At 40.1% G+C, this 20,576-nt stretch overlaps 1 protein-coding gene across 1 annotated transcript in view; it reads left to right on the top strand.

Annotated features, from left to right (window-relative positions):
• The first annotated feature begins 859 nt into the window (after nt 1–859).
• The window catches only part of LOC122236323 (ankyrin repeat domain-containing protein 26-like), a 61,076-nt gene continuing 41,359 nt past the window's right edge, over nt 860–20,576 (top strand). The window contains exons 1-5 of the mRNA XM_042977190.1: nt 860–1,299; nt 5,994–6,108; nt 6,269–6,442; nt 12,473–12,579; nt 16,564–16,631. Coding sequence (XP_042833124.1) covers nt 1,049–1,299; nt 5,994–6,108; nt 6,269–6,442; nt 12,473–12,579; nt 16,564–16,631 — 715 coding nt within the window. The 5' untranslated portion in view covers nt 860–1,048. The remainder of the gene's footprint in view (nt 1,300–5,993; nt 6,109–6,268; nt 6,443–12,472; nt 12,580–16,563; nt 16,632–20,576) is intronic.

Here is a 20,576-nt window from a genome sequence, read left to right as displayed (position 1 = left end):
CACCCCCCCACCGGAGACCCCTCCCCTCCTTTCGCAGTGCCCAGCTGGGCCTGGAGGGGACATCGGAGCCCAATAGTCTCCCTGGCATCCAGCCCCCACCTCCCTGTCTCGACGCCCCCAACCCCTGGCCCGGGGCTCCCGCTCCCGCCCCTAGGGTCATGCTCAGGGAGGGTGGGGGCTGTGGGAGCCCTGAAGACGTGAGGGGAGGGGGGTTGTGTCGGCAGCGCGGAGTTCAAGGCGGAGGGCTAGGAGTGCGTGGATGGAGGGGCTGTGGCGCGGGTCCCCCGGGACGCCAATGTCAACTCACCCATCTCCAGCCTGGTCTCAGCAGCGGAGGCAACAGCGGCGGCGGCGGCGGCGGCGGCGGCGGCAGCGGCAGCGGCATTGGCTCCGCGGCTCCCGGAGCCCCAGGCTGGGAGATGGTGGCTTCCGCCGCAGTCTCTCGTCCCATCCCGAGATCCGGTGGCGGCTGCAGCGGGCTCCAGGCTTCGCGGGCGTCGCGGCCCCGGGCCCGGCCCCTATCCCCGCCTCACGCCCCACCTCCACCCTTCCCGCGGTCCAGGCACGGCCACCTGGCTGCACCCTGGGCTGCGGCGCGGGGAAGGGGCCCCTCGGGAGGCGCGCGTGGGGCGAGAAGGGTGCCAAGGCGAGACCCGAGCGTGGCGAGCAGAGGTGCTGGCTCCCGCTAGTTTCCGCGGCTTTGGACCCCGCCCCACCCCCCACCGGAGCCCCCTCCTCTCTGTTCGCTGCGCCGCGCTGGGCCTGGGGTGGGGGGGTGGGGGGCGTCGGAGCGTTGGTTACCGTTGACAGTTAGGCCTCTGTGCGCATGCGCAGTGGTTGCCTCTTCTGAAGTGCGCAAGCGCGCTTGTGTCTGGCGGTATTGCTTGTTGCCGGTTACCGAGAAGTGGCAGCTACCCAAACGCGGATCCTCACTGCTGGGGTGTTGTGGCCAGGCGGGTTTGGCCTGTCTCCGGCGCTAGTGTTGGGCTCGGGAGTTAGTGGAAAGGGAGGGCGGGGTGAAGTCTCTGTGGAGCCCGCAGGCTTCACAATGAAGAGGAATTGGGGGTTCGGGAGGGAGAAGGGCATGTCGCCCTTGGGCTCCGCTTCTGGCTTGCAGAGGCAGGGCAGGGGCGTTGGGCAGAAGAACAATGGAATTGACAACTTGCTGCTGGGTTACCATGTCCAAGACAGAGATCTCAGAAAGATCCACAAGGCTGCCTGTGTGGGCAACGCAGCTCAAGTGCAACAGATTCTGTTCTTGGGGGAAAATGGCGTGGATGATAGAGACAAGATGAACAGGTAATAGGGGCTTGGAGGCTGGCAGGGAGGAGGCGGGACGGACCTGGGAGAAGAGCATACCTGGCCTAGCTCTACCTGTGCATCCGAGCCCTCCCTCGGGGAGCTGGGTTCTCTTCCCTCCTGAGGTCCCGCTGCCCCTCGGTCGTGGGAACCCTATGTGGTCTAGCACCAGGCCGACAGCGTGAGCGGCAAAAACAGAGTCTTCAGCTGCCCTGGCACGTACCCGGTAATTCCTGAATAGACCACTTGACTCTCAAGTTTGACGTGATTTACCCAAATTTCAATAGTAATACACACGAAATTAAGTGTCGGCAGCATGTTGTTTTTAATGGACTCATTTTCATACTATAACATCATAGAAAAGCGCATAATGGGAGAAATAATTCCTGTAATCAACTTCTGGGCTAGAAATTCTTGGGACAAAATCCAGTATCCAGTTTATGTCTGTGTACACTTAGGTATGTATGCTATTTCCTGAGGGACCTTGGAAGGACATTTTCAAGTGGAAGATGGCTCTGAATAGGAGGACTCCTTTTTCTCAAAATGTGTACCCTTCCTGTATTTGTCAGTGTTAGGTAAAGCAAATGAAAGCATCCTGGTTTTAAGAATTTTGAGCTACACATGCTCTTCTTGTGATGTCATTAAGGAAATTTTTGGACTCACTATCTTGTACATCTGAAAGTGATAGAACACTGTATGTTAACAAACTGGAATTAACCTAAGAACTTATGTTTTTGTATAGGAGGTAGATTTGCCCTTCCAGATATCAAAATGTACCTGAAATTTCCACAAATTATTCATTTACAAACAGCTGAAAAGACCGATAAAGGAGTGGTGCAGAGTAGAACATGACCAACGCTCAAATATACATAAGACTTTTGAATTTGATACTGGTGACATTTCATATTAGTAGGAAAAGGTGAATTATTCATAAGTAGTGGAGAAACAGCCGATTTGGAGAAAACTTGTTAGAATTTTATCTCCCTAAAATAAGTTCCAGATGGGATATCAATTTAAAAATTGTAATATGCAAAATAAGAAAAGTGACAGAAAAAAATCCCACAAATGCCTATTTACCCATCCTAAGAATGACTTGAAAAGCAAGACTTTTGGGGGGTGCCTGGGTGGCTCAGTCAGTTAAGCCTCTGACTCTTGATTTCGGCTCAGGTCATAATCTCAGGTGTTCATGGGTTCAAGCCCTTCGACGGGCTCCCTGCTGTCAATGTGGAGCATGCTTGGGATTCTGTGTTGCTTCTCTGTCTCTCTCTTTCTCTCTCTCTCTCTCTCTCTCTCTCTCTCTCTCTCTCTATTTCTGTCTCAAAAAAGAAAAAATTGGGGCCCCTGGATGGCTCAGTTGGTTAAGCTGTCTGACTTTGCCCCAGGTCATGATCCCGTGCTTTGTGGGTTCGAGCCCCGCTTCAGGCTCTGTGCTGACAGCTCAGATTCTGTGTCTCCCTCTCTCTCTGCCCCTCCCTTGCTTGCACACTGTGTCTCTGTCTCCCAAAAATAAATAAATATTAAAAAATATTTTTTTAAATCAAGAATTCTGGAGATTGATTTAGCAACATAAAAAACTAAAAGCCTCCATCAGAAAATAATATTATTAAAATAAAAGACAATGCACTTGCAAATATTTACAACATATTTGTATCAGACAACAGAATCTATCTTCGTTTTACAGGAAAGTCTTTGAAATCAAAACGAACAAAAACCTGTAATTTGAAATCGTGCAAAGTATTTCTTTGCATATCTACAAGGGACCAGTGGACATAGGGAAATATACTGTCCCTGGGAAAAAAGAAATTTAAGTGAAAAAGGGACTGAAATACAGTTTTCCGTCTACAACCTTTGTGAAAATAGAGTGATGGTGCTTATACTGCCGCTTAAAGTTTAAGTTGTTTTCGACTTTCCAATAGACAATTTGGTGTAAGTACCACATTTAAAAAATATGTATTCCTTTTACCCATCAATTTTATTTCTACTAAAATATCTTTAGGAAATCACTAGAGATAAATGGCATACATTTTGCTTTTCTCAGCACTATTTAAAATAGCAATGTATTAAGAAGAACTCGTATAATGGCTTTTATAAGTAAATGTCATTACATCCATAAGATGGATATGTGATCATTGAAAGTGGCATAGATAATAGATATACACAGAGATGCAGAGCTGTGCTTTAGTTGATCATTAAGTAAGAACAAAAATCAGTGTGATCATAGGTACACACAAGCAGACTACGGTTTTATGTTAAGCCCAAAAATGCACAAAATGTGATGACATTTGTTATTTCTGAGCCTTTGTATTTACATGCATTTTTCTTTGCCTTCAAAGAAAATCTGTGCTTTCTACATGAAAAGGTGTATAAAGGTCCTATTAAAAGTTTATTATCAACAGAAAGGGTTTATTGTCGTTGAAGTAATCCTGGAGAAGAGCAAGGATATAGATCTTATATACATAAAAACAATTTCTCACTTTGTGTTAAAAAATATTTTTGGATGTAAAATAAGAAAAGTGAGTTAATTAAAATGTTTTTTGAGCATTGGCATATTTGGACAACTTTTGGCCTCTTCAGAAGTAAAGGGAGTATTTTTATTTGCACTTGTAGATTTTATTATGCATATATTATACATATGTTTTCTGTTATAGGTAGCTTTATTACGTGTAATAGGTAAATGATTTATATTAATCATGAAAATAAAATATATTAGTTGTGTCCTTGTGAAAAAAATAAGACCTAGCAAATATAAGTGATTATTTACTGTTTCAGAAGTATGCTTTCCTTTATATACCTTTTCTTTAAAAATATTGAACTCTCCAAATGTATTTATCCACTCTTTCCATCCATTTATTTATCACCTAGAACCTGCACATATATTATAGAGCGGAAATACTCTACCCAAGATCCTTTTGTTCTCAAAGACTTCATTTTGCACAGTATGAGTAAGATGAGGAATTTTATTTATTTATTTTCTAAAGATTTTATTTTTTTAAGTTTATTTATTTTTTGAGAGGGATGGGGTGGGGATGGGGGTGGGGGGAATGGAAGGACAGAGAGAGAATCCCAAGAAGGCCCCGTGCTGAAAGCAGGAACTTTTCCAATACACTTTTCAAAGAGTCCCAGCACGGGGCTTGAGCCAGTGAACATGAGATCATGACTTGAGCCCAGATCAAGAGCTGCAAGCTTAACAGACTGAGCCACCCAGGTGCCCCAGCTTTTATCTTGTTTACTTTATGTTTTAGGTGTTATTTATTGTTGAGGGTGAAAGCATGAGCAGGGGGAGGGGGAAAGGGAGAGGAGGGACAGAGCATCTAAAGCAGGCTCTGCACCAAATTTTATTTTTAAGTAATCTCTATACCCATCGTGGGGCTCAAATTTACAACCCTGAGATCAAGGTCCTATGCTCTACTGACTGAGCCGGCAAGGCACCCCTAAGATGAGAAATTTTACATTGAAGTATTAGGACTTAATCTCAATGGGAAGTTTTCCTCCTTCCTTTCAAAGTTTCTGAAGATAGGAAATTGTAAAAGATAACCTTTACCTGACCTTCTGAAATTTATGAGAGTAGTAACTACTAATATCGATCACTGGAAATACTTGATTTTTGTACAATCTGTAGACCTCAATATTTAATAAAATGAGCTGTTCCTAGTCATTGGAATCCTGAGTTTCCTGTGGCTTAAACTTTCTTGAGAAGCAAAGTAAGAAGTTCTTAAAAATGTTTTCCTTTTGCTAATTTAGTCCTCTTTTCCTATAATGCTTTTCAGAACTAAAATTTATTTAAGTGCCAATCATATGACTAGAACTGCAATAGACCTATTGTATATACCCTCATTTCACATAATGGAAGGCACCAAGATTCTATGGTGTCCCACTATTTTATATACCAATTATTTTTTTAAAGTCCTGCCATTTTCAGTTGGAAGACATTTTGAGTTATAAATTGCATTCCAATGTCAGAGATATTAAAATGTGACAAAATGAGCATGTTAGAATCATTGAAATGCAGTATTCTTGCTAATCCTTAAAACATGTCTGCAAATTAGGTGTAATTGTATCAAGGTACCTAATTGAAGTGTTGTCTATGTAAAGCAGTAGTAATGGTAAAAATTATATTATCCAACAACTATTGAGATGTTATTTGTGCTAGGAAGTGTTCTAAATACTTGCATAGATCCTCATTTAAGCATCACAACGAGGTCTTGTGAGATAACTACTCAGTATTTTATTTTATTTTATTTCATTTCATTTCATTTTATTATTATTATTTTTTTTTTTACTGATCTCTACACCTACTGTGGGGCTTCAAACTCACGACCCTGAGATCAAGAGTTACATGCTCTTCAGACTGAGCTAGCCAGGTGACACAAGACAACTACTATTTTTATCCCCTTTTGTTGAGGACATTGAGGATAAGTCTAAGCAATAACTAGTGAGTGACAGAGTTAAACTAGGATTCAAACCCAAGTGGAGCTGAATCCCGAGGTCATGCTCTTTGTCTTCAAACAGGCTGCTCTTTTATTAGCGTGATGAGTAATCACTACTAAATATTGTACTTTCTCCAGAGGAAAACTGAATCTTTGTTTTGGAGGCATAGGAATAACATGCTACTTAATGTTTACAATTTCCTGAATTAACTGCAAGTTTTGAGACAGTGCACTATCATTTCCTAAAAACTCCTCTCACTTTTTTAGGACTGCTCTCCATTTGGCCTGTGCCTATGGCCATCCAGAAGTGGTGACCCTCCTAGTAGAGAGGAAATGTCATCTTAACCTCTGTGATCATGAAAACAGGACAGCTCTCATGAAGGTATGTAGTACCAGCTATATCTGCCTGAGATAGATTTGATGTCATTACTTAGAATGAAAATGAAGTTATTGACTTGAAACAAAACGAATTGGTGAAACCTGTGGCATGCTTACTTTAAATTCTCAGAATTTACACTCTGTTCTTGGCATATCACTGACAGGCTGTACAGTGCCAGGAAGAGAAATGTGTAAACATACTATTGGAAAATGGTGCCGATCCAAATATTAGGGATGTGAGTGGCAACACTGCTCTCCACTATGCGGCCTTTGGTGATAATATATCCATAATAGAGAAGCTGCTGCTATACAATGCGAATACTGAAGCAAGAAATAAGGTAAATAACTGATTTATACATTATTTGAAATTTTATATATATACATGAATATGTTAGCCTCAAAATGTTTTATTTCACACACACACACACACACACACACACACACACTCACTCACTGAATTCTATACATCAGGCCCTGTCATCATGGAAATAACTCCAATGCCAAGTCAGAGAGGGCTAGAAAAAGGTAGTGCCCACAGAAAGGGCAAAGTTGTATCTCCCAGCCACCCTTCCACCCCAGAAAGAAAATGTTTCCATTAATGCCTACAAGTGGATGGTAGTCTCAGAGCCCATAAAGGACTAAAGGTCTAGAGGGGAGTGAGGTGATGATGGAGGCTGGGTGCAATGCAGGGGCTTAGGCAAGGGGTGCTGCTGGGGATAGGTGGGAGGAGGAATGGAGACCCAGACCCAGCAGGGAGAGCTTGGATGTGTGCAAGCAGAAGGAGAAAGCAGCAGGTTGTAGGTGCTAGGCACTGCAGGCCCTGGTGCTCTGAAGATGAGGGCATTGGGGTCAGGTCACGTCTTGACATCCAGCAAAGACATCTACTTGTGTTGGTAGCCACTCGGCCAGCCATGTACCATGTTGGGGTGTCCCACTTCAGAGAGTAGCTCCTGCTCAACCTTGTGTAGCTCCTCAGCAGGGTTGTAGCTGTACATGGGGAGTAGATGATGGCCACACTTGCTGGCCCACCTTCCTTTTCTTTGACATGCATTACCTTTCATTGCTGAAGCCCCTAGAGGAACACCCTTGGTTGACACGGGCAGGGTCAATTTTACGTATTTGGAAGTTCAAGGATTCCCTGAATGAAAATATTTGGCAATAACTTATTTATCTAAGATTTCTTCTTTCTTTCTTTCTTTCTTTCTTTCTTTCTTTCTTTCTTTCTTCTTCCTTCCTTCCTTCCTTCCTTCCTTCCTTCCTTCCTTCCTTCCTTCCTTTCTTCCTTCCTTCTTAATATTTTTTATTTATTTTTGAGAGAGACAGAGACAGAGACAGAACAAGAGGGGGAGAGGGGCAGAGAGAGAGAGGGAGACACAGAATCTGAAGCAGGCTCCAGGCTCCCAGCTGTCAGCACAGAGCCCAATGCAGGGCATGAACTCATGAGCCATGAGATTAAGACCTGAGCCGAAGTTGGATGCTCTACCAACTGAGCCACCTAGGCACCCCTAAGATTTCATTTTAAATGAGGATACTTCTAAAGAAACAGAGAATACTGCTTTGTTTTATGTATTTATGGCAAATATTTATGAAAACAATATATTTGTTAAAGGTAAAACTTATTTTGTTTTCAAATATTTTTCCCATCCAATTTTTTTTATTAGTGAAAAACAACACAGGAAAGCAAAATTTGCCCTAGGCTTTGTCTTAAAACTCAAAGAAAACAAATGCATTTTACAATAAAAAATATTGCTGCTGTTGACAAGTTTCTATTTGATAAAAAAGTGATTTATAAAAATGGGATTTATCTTTTATTGGCCAAGTCTTAAGAGATAAAAGGGGAAAGGAGGGAGCAGTCAGAACTAAGTGGGCCAATTTGGAAATTTGACAAGTGAGAAAAAATAACAAGAAGAGGTTGTTTGTTTTATTATTTTTCCCCTTCAGTTTATATGTTTAGTCAAGGAGTCTTCAATTTTTGAGGGGAATAGTTGTTACTTAGGGAAAGAGTGAGTTGCAAACCTGCCTAGAGACCAAGTGTAGGAGGACTCAGAGGAAATCAGATTGGCAGTGAACAGGTGGTTGATTATGTGGGCAAGGAGAAGAAAAACAAATAATTAACTGTCATATAATCCTATTCTGGCAGAAACACCCACTTAGGTAAGAGTCTAAACTCTGCTCTGAAATCTAGAATATCTTGATGGGAAGTAAGAAGTTTAAAAGTAATGAAATCAAGTTGCATTTTGACTTTACATTTAGTCCCTGTTCTACCTCTGCTCAGGGAAATTAAATGCAGTTTTGATAAGTCATTCTTTTGGCTAAATCTTCAAATGATAGAGGGAGTTGGCCACATAGATGAGACTGATGTGATAGTCTGCTGCATCAGCTCTCAGCTAGAATTGTGGTGGTGAATCCCTGTGCCCTGGGGAGGTTTCAATTTTTTTTAAACAAGCCTAAACTCTCCCCTGAAGAGTTTGAGTAAGTCTAGTAACATGTATACATAGACATGGATATTTAGAAATATTTTTTTTGAGACTGTTCTACAACTCTTGGTTAAGAACTACTGGGGTGTGTGGGTGGCTCAGTCGGTTAAGCGTCTGACTTCAGGCTCAGGTCATCATCTCACAGTTCACAAGTTCTAGCCCCGTGTTGGGCTCTGTGCTGACAGCTTAGACAGAGCCTGGAGCCTGGTTCATATTCTGTAGTCGCCCTCTCTTTTTGCCCCTCCCCTGCTCATGCTCTTTCTCTCTCTTCCACAAAAAGTGGACATTTAAAAAAAAATTTTAAAAAGCTAACTACTGAATGGAGGGGTACCCAGGTTGTTCAGTTGATTAAGCGTCCGACTTCCACTCAGGTTGTGATCTCATGGTTTGTGAGTTCGAGCCCCACATTGGGCTCTGCACTGATGATGCAGAGACACATGAGAGTCTCTCTCCCTGCCCCTACCCACTCGCTCACGCTTGCTCTCTCTCTCTCTCTCTCGCTCATATTCATAGCCATTTGGTTATTACAAGCAGTGTTTTCCTGATTGCAATAGGAGAAAATCTTGAATCTTCTTTATTAGTTGAAGCTATGTGACCGACTGTCTTATGATGTCTGTTAAATTCATATAGCCCTGACATAATCCAAATGGTAGTTTTAAACATGGAAATGTAGTTAGTGACAATACAGTTGGGAATTGTTTTCAGAATTTAGTTTCAGCATAGTTGTGAACTAATTTGTCTATTTGATTAACAGTCTGGGAGAATTAAACACAGATAGATTGCAGTTTTAATAAGCATTGGAAAAATTCTTAAGGTGGGTGTTACAAGTCTTTTTGTTGTGATTCTTTTAGACAGAGAGAGCGTGAGTGGGGGAGAAGGGCAGAGGGAGAGAGGGAGAATCTCAAGCAGGCTCCAAGCTCAGTGCCAAGCTTGATGCAGGACTCAGTCCCACAACTCTGGGATCATGACCTGAGCTGAAGTCAAGCGTCAGATGCTCAACTGACTAAGCCACCCAGGCTCCCCTCTTATGAGTCTTAATAGCAATTTTTATTACATGTTGGGGCCTAAATTTTTGGTAAAACGTGATACTGATACTTCAGGAAAGATTTACATACAAATATATGCTTTATGCACAACCAAAATACCCGTGGGCTATTGACTAAATTTGGCCCCTGGATGTGTTTCGTTTCCTCCATAAATTGAGTCAACATTTAAAATTATGACACTCATGCAGAAATATGGATTTCAGACTTTTCTTATAGAATCATACCTGGTACTTTGAGCCCATACTACTGTTTGGTATGCATTCCAGTGGCTGACTGTTTATATGAGTTATGTGTGTCTCCAGTTTGCTACTGTCCCCACTTAGGTTCTTCACTTACTCAAGTCACCTACTTTGCCTCCATAAGCATTGCGTTTACAATTACTGTTTTATGATATATATATATATATATATATATATATATATCCACACACACAAACACACACACACACACATATATATATATATATATATATATATATGTGTGTGTATATATATATATATATATATATGTGTGTATATATATATATATATGTGTGTATATATATATATATATATATATATTAGACTGTGCTAATCAGATCTCTTTTGGACACCAAGAAACCTTGGTAATTTTTTTTAAAGTTAATTTTGACAGAGAGAGAGAATCCCTAGGAGGCACTGGGTTTGAACTCATGAATCATGAGACCATGACTTGAGCCAAAGTCAAGAGTCAGATGCTTAACTGACTGAGCTACCCAGGTGCCTCTGTTTTATGGTCTATTTTGATAAATATTTCAAGGTTTTCAAGGCAATCCATATTAATTCATAATATATATTTTGTATTTTATGTTAATGTCTTCGGAATAGGATTGAATTTTCCAAGTTAAACTTTCTAAGTTGTTTTTGTATTGTATTCATTTTTTTAACGTTTATTGATTTTTGAAGGAGAGAGCACATGCATGAGTGGGGGAGGGGCAGAGAGAAAGGGAGACACAGAATCCCAAGCAGGCTCCAGGCTGAGCTGTCAGCATAGAGCCCAATGCAGGGCTTGAACTTACAAACCATGACATCATGACCTGAACCAAAGTCAGCCTTTTAACTGACTGAGCCACCCAGGTGCCCCATAAGTTAGTTTGAAAACAAGACACTTTTTCCTTCTGTGTACTATAAATAATCGTATTCCTGGGGTGCCTGGGTGGCTCAGTCGGTTGAGCGTCTGACTTCGGCTCAGGTCATGATCTCGCTGTCTGTGAGTTTGAGCCCTGGGTGGGGCTCTGTGCTGACAGCTCAGAGACTGTAGCCTGCTTCGGATTCTGTGTCTCCCTCTCTCTCTGCCCCTTGCCCACTCAGGCTCTGTCTCTCTCTGTCAAAACTAAATAACATTAAAAGAAACAACATTTGAATAATCGTATTCCTATTGGAATATTTGCAAACTGTATTAGATTAATCATGGTTACAGTTGAATAGGTTATGCCTATTGCAGCAATAGTCTCTTTCTTCTCAGCATTGTTCCCTAAAAATGCAAATAATGTAGTCACTTTCATTATGCTAAAAATGATCTGTATAAATCAGTGTTTGAATTTTTATTGATAAGCCATTACATTTTTATTTCCAATTTATAGTTTGCCTAAAATATAAAGTAAGTAGCTATTCCAGTGGAAACTGGAATACAACTAGAATACAAACAATTTTTTTAGAAGTAGATACGTATTAGGGTCCCAGGATTATTATAATTGACAATAAAATTTCATATGGAGCTTCATAACAGTTAAGATAAAAATTTAGCATTTTATAATAGGAGAAAGCCCATGGGCTATTTAATATTAAGTAATCAAAGTTCATTTGAAGCTTAACTCTTGGAGTTCTGAGCCCATCTCCTTAGTGACCCATTTGGAGCAGCGATGCCTTATGTTGACATCTCGGATGTCAGTGGATCCTGATACCACTGACAGAAGACAAGCAAGTTTGTATAACTTGGGGAAAAGCTTCACCTTTATCGGAAATCTCTCCAAACTATATCCCGGAAACTCTGATTCCTCAAATGTGAATGTTTGCCACAAAAAGGATTGTCAAATGGGGACTGAGAAGATTTAAATGTACTTCTGTAATGCCAGACATATAATGCAGTTTTATAATATTTCTCAAACATAGATGATCATGAAATCTTTCCATTGGGACATAGTACTTACCTTCTGGCAAAGTAGGTATTCTTTGGAAGATAATTTAAGAAACACTACTCCAGAGATCATCATTTAGGTTATTAATTCAGTAAAAGTACTTAAAGCATATACTGCTGTGTTTTGGAGTTTGGAGATACAGAGATAAGAAATAGCCCCTGCTCTCAAGAAGCTCTTGGTTTAGATAGGGAACAATAACTACAGTATACCATGATAAGTACTGTGATAGAAGCAACGATCTTGGAACCAGTGAGTGTTTGAAGTGAGTTTGGGAGAATGACTTCATATGATCTGTTGAAGAAGGTGGAGAAGGGCTATTTTATTAAAAACAATTTTTAATGTGTATTTCTTTTTGAGAGAGAGACAGAGAGACAGAATCTGGAACAGGCTCCAGGCTGTGCGCTGCCAGCATAGAGCACAATGCAGGGATTGAACTCACAAACCCTGAGCTCATGACCTGAGCTGCAGTTGGTCACTTAACCAACTGAGCCACCCAGGTGCCCCAGTGGAGGAGGGCTATTTTAAAGAGAAGCAGCAGCAGGTGAAAGCACAGTGGTGGGAAGGAAGAGGCCATTTTTTATTTACTTTTTGTATTATATGTTTCAGTTTAGAGGATCTTTTGTATGTTTTAAAATTCCATATGGAAAGGTGTAATTTTGTAAATTCTAAATTGTTTTTGCTCTTTTACAGGATAACATCACACCACTTCTAGTTGCCGTAAATGAAAACAAACAGCAAATAGTGGAAGTTCTGGTAGAAAAGGCAACAAATATACATGCAGAGGATAAATTAAAAAGGTGCAGTAGTTTTCTTTTCAACCTTTGTATGGTTCTACAGGGGTAATAATTATTCAAGTCAGGAAGATTAACTTCAGAAGAAGAAGATTAATTTATAATTATATAGTGAAAAATGTCAACACATCACCAGTTAGGTAGAAAGCAATTATTCTGACTGGGCAACATGAAGAACAGGGTATAGCAGAATTCATATTCCTTGATGATGTTGACTCATGTCATTTGCAGTGTTTATTTTTAAGTAGGTTCCATGTTCGGCGTGGAGTCCAGTGCTGGGCCTAAACTCATGACTCTGAGATCAAGACCCGAGCTGAGGTCAAGAGTCTGATGCTTAAACAACTGAGTCACCCAGTTGCTCAGTTTTTTGTTTGTTTGTTTGTTTTTTTGTTTTTTTTTCTGCCACATGATTTTGTATTAATTAAAGGGATTTCATTTTAGTTTTATAAAATGTGGACTCTCAGCTCTTAATTTACTTAATGGCACAATATTGGCCTTCTTAACCCTTTTATGGTATTTTTTAAATTTCTACTTCATAGAGGGACCTGGGTGGCTCAGTTGGTTAAGCATCCAACTTTGGCTCAGGTGATCATCTCATGGTTCGTGGGTTGAACCCCACATCAGGCTCTGTGCTGACAGTGCAGAGCCTGCTTCGGATTCTCAATCTCTCTCTCTCTCTCTCTCTCTCTCTCTGTCTCTCTCTGTCTCTCTCTCTCTCTCTCTCTCTCTCTCTCTCTCTCTCAGTGTCTCTGCCTCTTGCCCACACTCTGGTGTGCACTCACTCTCTTTCTCAAAATAAATCGTAAATAAACTTAAAAAAAAAAAGAATTTCTACTTCATATACATTTTCCTTCAAAGATGTTTATTGGGGTGCCTGGGTGTCTCAGTTGGTTAAGTCTATGACTTTGGCTGTGGACATGATGTCATGGTTCGTGGGTTCGAGCCCCACGCCGGGCTCTGTGCTGACAGCTCGGAGCCTGGAGCTGCTTTGGATTCTGTGTATACCGCTCTCTCTCCCTCTCCTTGCTTGAGCTCTGTCTCTCAAAAGCAAATAAATGTTAAAAAAAAGATGCATATTAAACATAGAGTTGTTGTGTCTTTTGGATGACACTTTTCTTTAAATTGCTTTTTTTTCCTTTTTGAGTAATACTGATGTCGTTAGGTGATCTCTAAATGATGATTAATTACTATTACCAAGTCTCATCAGGTTTTATCCTTTTTCATGTACAGTATATGTATTTTTGATTTTATTTTCAATTGGTAGGAGTAGAAAGATGAAAAATAACTTTAACCATATAGACTTTTCCTTTAATGAGGATAAGTTATAGGTGGGTGATAAAGAAGGAAGAGCTGTGCTTTAGATTCACACAAGACTAGGTTGATTCATAGCTTTCCTACTGGCTAGGTGTTGTGACCTTGGGAGTGTTACGTATCATCACTAAATATGTTTCCTGATATAAAAAGGAGGATAATAATATATCCTTCAAGGGTGGTTGTGCGTAAATCATATTTTATATACATAGCATTTAATTTAGTGCCTACCATATGCTTATCAGCATCGTTAACTATAATTATGCCTGTTTTGTTAGGATTTGCATTAAAATATTATCATTTCAAGCCTGCAGATAGTTTTTATACTTGCTTGACCTCTAGATGGCTTTGAAGTGCACTGTATCAGATTAAGGAAAACGTGGGGAATTATTTTTTTTAAATCTTTACCTATTCAGATAAGTGACCTAGCATAGTTTTTTGTTTATCAAAGGACATTAAATTAGCAACTCTATAATACATTACCCAGGTGGGACAAGAAGCTTCCTTTTTGTCCCTTCATTTTAGTCTTGGAGATCATTTACATAGATGAACACTGAAACATGTAAATGGTCGATTCTGAACAGATAGGCAAGATATTAACCTGATAAAGTATATCAAATCAGCTGTTTAAATAACTCTAAATTCCTAAGAGTGAAGTTATCTCTGTTATTTTAGAACAGCCTTCATGCTTGCTGTAAATTATGACTCAACAAATGTAGTCAGGCTTCTTCTTCAGCAAGGTATTGACCCCTTTCCTCAAGATGTATATGGATGGGCTGCAGATGAATATGCTTATATTAAGGGTTTTAATCTGTAAGTGTTTGTACTAAAATGCTAGTTATTACTAAACTGAGGTTTAAAATAATTTAACTGTTAACTTCGTATGTAACAGATGGGATTTCGTAGTTTGGTCAGGCAGTTTTGGAATGGCAGTCGGTTAGTCCACAACATTAGCCAGAAATCAAGCAAAGGACTAGACTAGTTGGAAGTAGGAATGTGTGCAGGATTCTTTATCTCAGGACTTTTGAGACCTTTATCCTCCAGGAGCCTAACCTTATCCATTTCATCTCAAGTATAACCCCTCTGCATGGGACACAAATAATGTTACATCTGTGTTTTCTAACTAGTAACTTGGGTCTTGAAATGTTCAGTTTTGTAGAAGACCCTCTACTTTCCTTTGAGGGATATCTCCTGTACTCTGTCCCTTGAATTTTCCAAGAACCTAAGGAGCACCCTAAGACCAAAGAGTCCTCTTTCACAAGTCATTTGGAGGGGAAAAAAAGGACATCCTGATCATTCTACAGTTTCCTTTGATTCTGTTGCTGCGTAATTGCTGTTGAAACTGGTGCTGTAGTCTGGTTGTGATTGACCTTTACTCCCAGGATTCCCTTGCTGATCCAGAGTTTACAGTCTTCATGGTGTTCCACACTTAGATTTCAAAGCTACAAAGTTTCTTTTGTTCACTGCACATGCACATATGCTCAGCAGCTATCCCAAAGCACCAGCACCCTGTTTGGGCAGCTGGGTCTCCTGGCTTTCGCCATACACCCCTGTCCCTCCACACTCAAAGACCTTATGTGGAACCCATATCTTAGCCTAGACTTTCCTTATGAGTTACCCTTTGAGGATCTTGTTTGTCTTTTTTTTTTTTTTTTTTTTTTGCCAGAAGATGTTAGTTGGGACCATTCTAGGCTGTCAGAGAGGTTCAAATGATGCTGCAGGAAGAGATCGGACTTCTCTTTCCCCTTTGTTAGCATATCTGTACCCCTGCCTTTTTTTAAGTAGGCTCCATGCCCAGCATGGATTCCAACATGGGGCTTGAACTCACAAGCCTGAGATCAAGACCCAAGCTGAGATCAAGAGTTGGATGCCCAACGGACTGAGCCACCCAGGTGCCCCTGGACCACCGCTTTAAATCCTGTGGAGCATCTTTTCTGAAGTCAAGGAAGGTCTCATCTTGCCCTTCCCAGAGTAATGAGCATCACCTAAGAGGTGGCCTGAGAGGCCATGTTTTGGGTATAATATCTCATTAAATCCTCTTATCAACCTTGTAAAATAAGGCAGTAATTTCCCTTGTTTTATAGAGGGAGATTTTGAGCCAAAGAGAAGTGGCTTCTCCAAGAACAAATAGCTATAGGTTATAGAGCTAGTTTTGGAACTTCTGAGTTCCAAACACTCCATTCTGGCAAGCGAATTCTAATTATTCTCATTTCTATTTGATGTGTATTTACTTTTGATAGAGGGAGACGGAGTACGAGCTGGGGTGGGGTGTGGTTGCAGAGAGAGAGGGAGACACAGAATCCGAAGCAGGCTCCAGGCTCTGTGTTATCAGCACAGAGCCCGACGTGGGGCTCAAAGCCATAAACCGTGAGATCATGACCTGAGCTAAAGTTGGACGCTTAACTACCCAGGTGCCCCTGGCAAGCTAGTTCTAATTTACTAAACTAGAATGCCCTCAATTCATGACTGGTTCATCTTCCTGTTTTTTTCTTCTTTAAGTACAGACTTAATGAAAAGCTTCTAGAACGTACAAATTTGAAGTATATTGGGTAATTCAAGTTTTGATATTTGCTCTGTTATTATTTGAAATACTCTAAGAATTTGATGTATTTGGTAAATGTTTTTCATATCAGCGTTAAAATAGTAATATTATTTATCACCCTTTTTTATACATTGCAGTTACGAAATAATTTGTCGACATAAAGAAGAAATCATGCTTAAAAATTCTTTGCAAAACAGCAATCCTGGTAAGACTTTACATAGTGAATTGCTCTTGGTGGTCCTAACATAAGTAAAGTCAGAATAAGGGTGTTTTGGTAAAGAAAGAACAATGAAGAAAAGAACACCAATGTGTAAATTGCATACGTATTTTTTTCTTTCTTAATTTCTTTCTTTATAGTCTAATGTTCAGAATGATTTAAGAAGTTAACTGTAGGTAATTGAAAATATGAGGCAGTATTATCTGAAAAGAAATTCATTATTTTAGTCATGACCCCTAAAATACCATGTGACATCTTTGTGTAATAAATATGAAAATGCTTTGTTAACTGTTTATTTAATTTTGAGAGAGAGAGAGAGAGAGAGAGAGAGAGAGCAGGAGAGGGACAGAGGAAGATAGACAGAGGATCCAAAGCAGGCTCCACCACTGAGAGCAGAGAGCCCAATGTGGGGCGCGAACTCGTGAGCTGCGAGATCATGACCTGAGCCAAGGTCAGATGCTTCACCAACTGAGCCATCCAGGTGCCCAGAGGAAAAAAAGATTTTTAAGTTAGCATGTTTTATGTTTCCTCCATAAACATATTATAACAAATTGCACTTGTTATAAAAATGGATCTTTTATAAAATGTTTACAAATGGATTATATTTAGAAAATATTGTTACCTAGCGATTTGTCTCATTAAAAAATGAACCAGCCCTAAAACTGGGAATTCTACAGTACTTTCCTGGTACCATAAACAAATGGCAAATAATAAGAACTGAAAATCTTAGCTAGTGTGCAGCACTCCCAAGGAGATTGTTTTTTTATAGATAGCTTCCAGGAGTACCGAAGAAAAGCACTGCCTTGTTGAGAGGCATAGGTTATTTCACATATTGTCTCAACAAGGTCTCACCATTATCATCTTCACTCCTCATAAATCAAGACAGAATGAGAGGAACGCTTGGGTGGCTGTGTCAGTTAAGTGTCCAACTCTTGATTTCAGCTCAGGTCATCATCATCTCACAGTTGGTGAGTTGGAGTCCTGTGTCAGACTTCTCTGTTGGGCTCTTTGCTGACAGCTCAGAGCCTGTGTGGCATTTTCCCTTTTTCTTCTCTCTCTGCCCCTCCCCTGTACATGCATGCTCTGTATCTCTCAAAAAAAATAAACATTTAAAAACAACAACAACAACAAATCCAGAATGAGATATGTTGACTTCATTAGAACAATGTTTTCTTCTGTTTGTTGGAGAATTGTCACGACACTGTAATTTTGTTAGAATAAGATACTCTGTTGCCATTAGTCAAAATTTTATCTTCACAAGTATTCAAATAGGGCAACTTGGGCTCCAGAAATTATAATAACAGCACAAAGATGTTTCACAATCACACACACACACACAAAATGCTACTGTTTCTCCCTAGTTGTGGGACCCAGTGCACTGTACAATCTGAAAAGTAAGAAGAAAGCTTTAACTTGGTAGACTGTTACCAAAGGACTTCTGTAGGTTAGTTTTGGAAGTTACAAGAAAGGTAAAGGTAGAACAGACAGCCTTTTGATCATTAAGGTGCTCATAACAGAATAGAGCTGTCCCTGCGGTTTTTGAAACAGAAAAGTTTCTGTGGTTTTTAAAAATAATTTTCAAAGGAATCATTTTTATTCATGTCCATTTGTTCACTTCACAAGTAACTCTTAAGTGCCTGTTAGCTACTAAGTGTTATCCTGTTGTTGTAGAATACAAACATTCAAAAACCAGTCTCTGCACCCCAGGACTTTGTTGTTACCACTGCCGTTTGTGTTATTTACTCTATTTAGTGCTTACTGGGTGCCAGAGTCTCGTAGTGCTTATAATTATCATTGTTATTTTGTATTGACATTTGTTCCAGTTACCGTAAGTTCCTGGTGAGGAATCCGAGTTTTCAAGGACTGGGTAGAATCTATGGTAAGCATGCAGAGTTAAGAGTTCAGTTTGCCAGGTAGAGAGGCAGAAGGACCAACATTTGTATGTTTGACAATGTTTGTAAACTATCACGATTACGTGTTTGGCGGAGTACACAGCAGTGCAGAGGCGAAGGTGTACGAGTGAACTTAGCAGGATTTATGAGCAGTTGGGTTTTGCTGGTAGAAAACGTGTGCTATGGGAATGGTTTGGAATGAGGTGAATACCTAGGTAAGACAAGCTTATGGAAGTTTGTTAGTGCTATAGAAAGGAGTAGATCTTACCCGATATGCCTTGGGAAATTTCTTCTGTAGAATGCTTTTAGCGGCAAATAATAGGTGACTTCTAACAGTGACTAAACCAGTAAGAACCAGAAATGTTTTGATGGTTCAGTGATGTCATCAGGATCCCAGTCATCTCTTGTTCAGTTTTGGAGTTGCTGGTATTTTTATTTCTCCTTTCCGGGGTGGCTAATTAGCAACAGCTCCAGGTATCATATTCTCACATGGCAACATCCAGTGGGTGGGAAGGACTGCTTTTCTTTAGGTGTTTCTTTTCACTAGGAAGAGACTTGCAGTAGACTTCCTCTAACATTTTAAAGACTAGGTTATGTCACATACTCATTCCTAAACTGGTCCCTGGTAAATCAGGTACTGTGATTAGCTTGGAATAATCCTTTCTCTTTTTGAAGCCAGGGTGAGGCCACCTTCTCTGTGTATGGAGACAATAAATATCCAAATAAAGTTGTGATTCTCTAGCAAGAATGAAGAATATGGAATGGCTCTTAGGGAGGGAGCCAGCAGTATTTGATGCAGGGATTTTGGAGAATTTGAAGCAGAAGACTACTAAGATTAGATTTGAGTTAGGACACTCTGGTTATGGCATAAAATACAGATCACCAAGCCTTTTTCCTAAAGAGCCAGTGAATAATTTAGGTGATGTGGTTTCTCAGCTCTGCCCTTGTGAAAGCAGCCATAGCAATATGTAAGTGAAGACATGGGGCTATGCCCCAATAAAACATTATTTACAGAACCAGATGGCAGGTTGGATTTGACCAGTGGCCGTAGCTTGCTGAACCCTCATATGAAGGATAGGTTATAGGAAACCACATAAAGAGACTGGGAGGCAAAGGAAGCTCTTGTTTTCTTAGCCTGGTATTAGTCCATTGTGAAACTTTCAGCTGTGTAGTTTGAAAACGTCAGGGGTTCAATTTATTCCATTAATTTTTTTTTCAGGGCCTTGTGTCTTTATCATTTGTTTTGCTTATTTTTTTATTCATTTAAGAAATAATAATATTTTGTGTGTTTTTTTTCCCTGCGAAAATTATCAGTTAAGAATTCATGTTTGACTAGGGCAATGGCAGGGAAAAGAAAGCAGAGACCGAAACAGTATAGTTAATACGAATCTGTGATTCCTGAATATGAAAAGTTAAGGGGTGAGAGAGAACTCTCAGAAGATTCAGAAGTTTCCAGGTTGTGTGCCAGCATGTAAATTGGACATGAAAAGTGTGTAGGACTTTATCAGATGAACAGAGGAGAGCAGCAGGAATGAGGACACAGTAATTATGACTTTTTGATTATTTTGGCAATGACTGCCTTTAATAGGTGAAGTATATTTTTAATTTTCTAAGAAATTAAGGAAAGGAAAGAAACAAAAAACTATAATCAGTAGTATGTTTTTATACTGGGTCTGATAGTTCTGTTTTTTCTAGAACAATCCCTGTTACTTCTTTTCATTCCTATCTGCCAGAAAAATGAACTAAGTCCTAGTTAGTTGGAAAAATTAACTGATTTTTCATATTTGAGAGGAACTTGTGTATGGTAGAACATAGTGGCAACCACCAGGATTCTCTCTCTTTTTTTTTTTCTGAGTAAAATAGGATTGTTGATTGTTTCACACTTTGTGACATCATGATTTCATCTATTCCTTTTAAACCTTTCTTCAAATGGATATATAGGAATGTAGGAATTTTCCGGGCAAATACCAAGAAAAAGAGATTCCAGGAAAGGTATTCTGTGACATAACCTTCTGACTGTAACCACGTGTATGACATCAAC

Source organism: Panthera tigris (genome assembly GCF_018350195.1).
Source record: "Panthera tigris isolate Pti1 chromosome F3 unlocalized genomic scaffold, P.tigris_Pti1_mat1.1 chrF3_random_Un_scaffold_90, whole genome shotgun sequence".
Lineage (NCBI taxonomy): Eukaryota > Metazoa > Chordata > Mammalia > Carnivora > Felidae > Panthera > Panthera tigris.
Note: the sequence above shows the minus strand (reverse complement) of the source record. Positions and strands in the feature narration are given on the sequence as shown.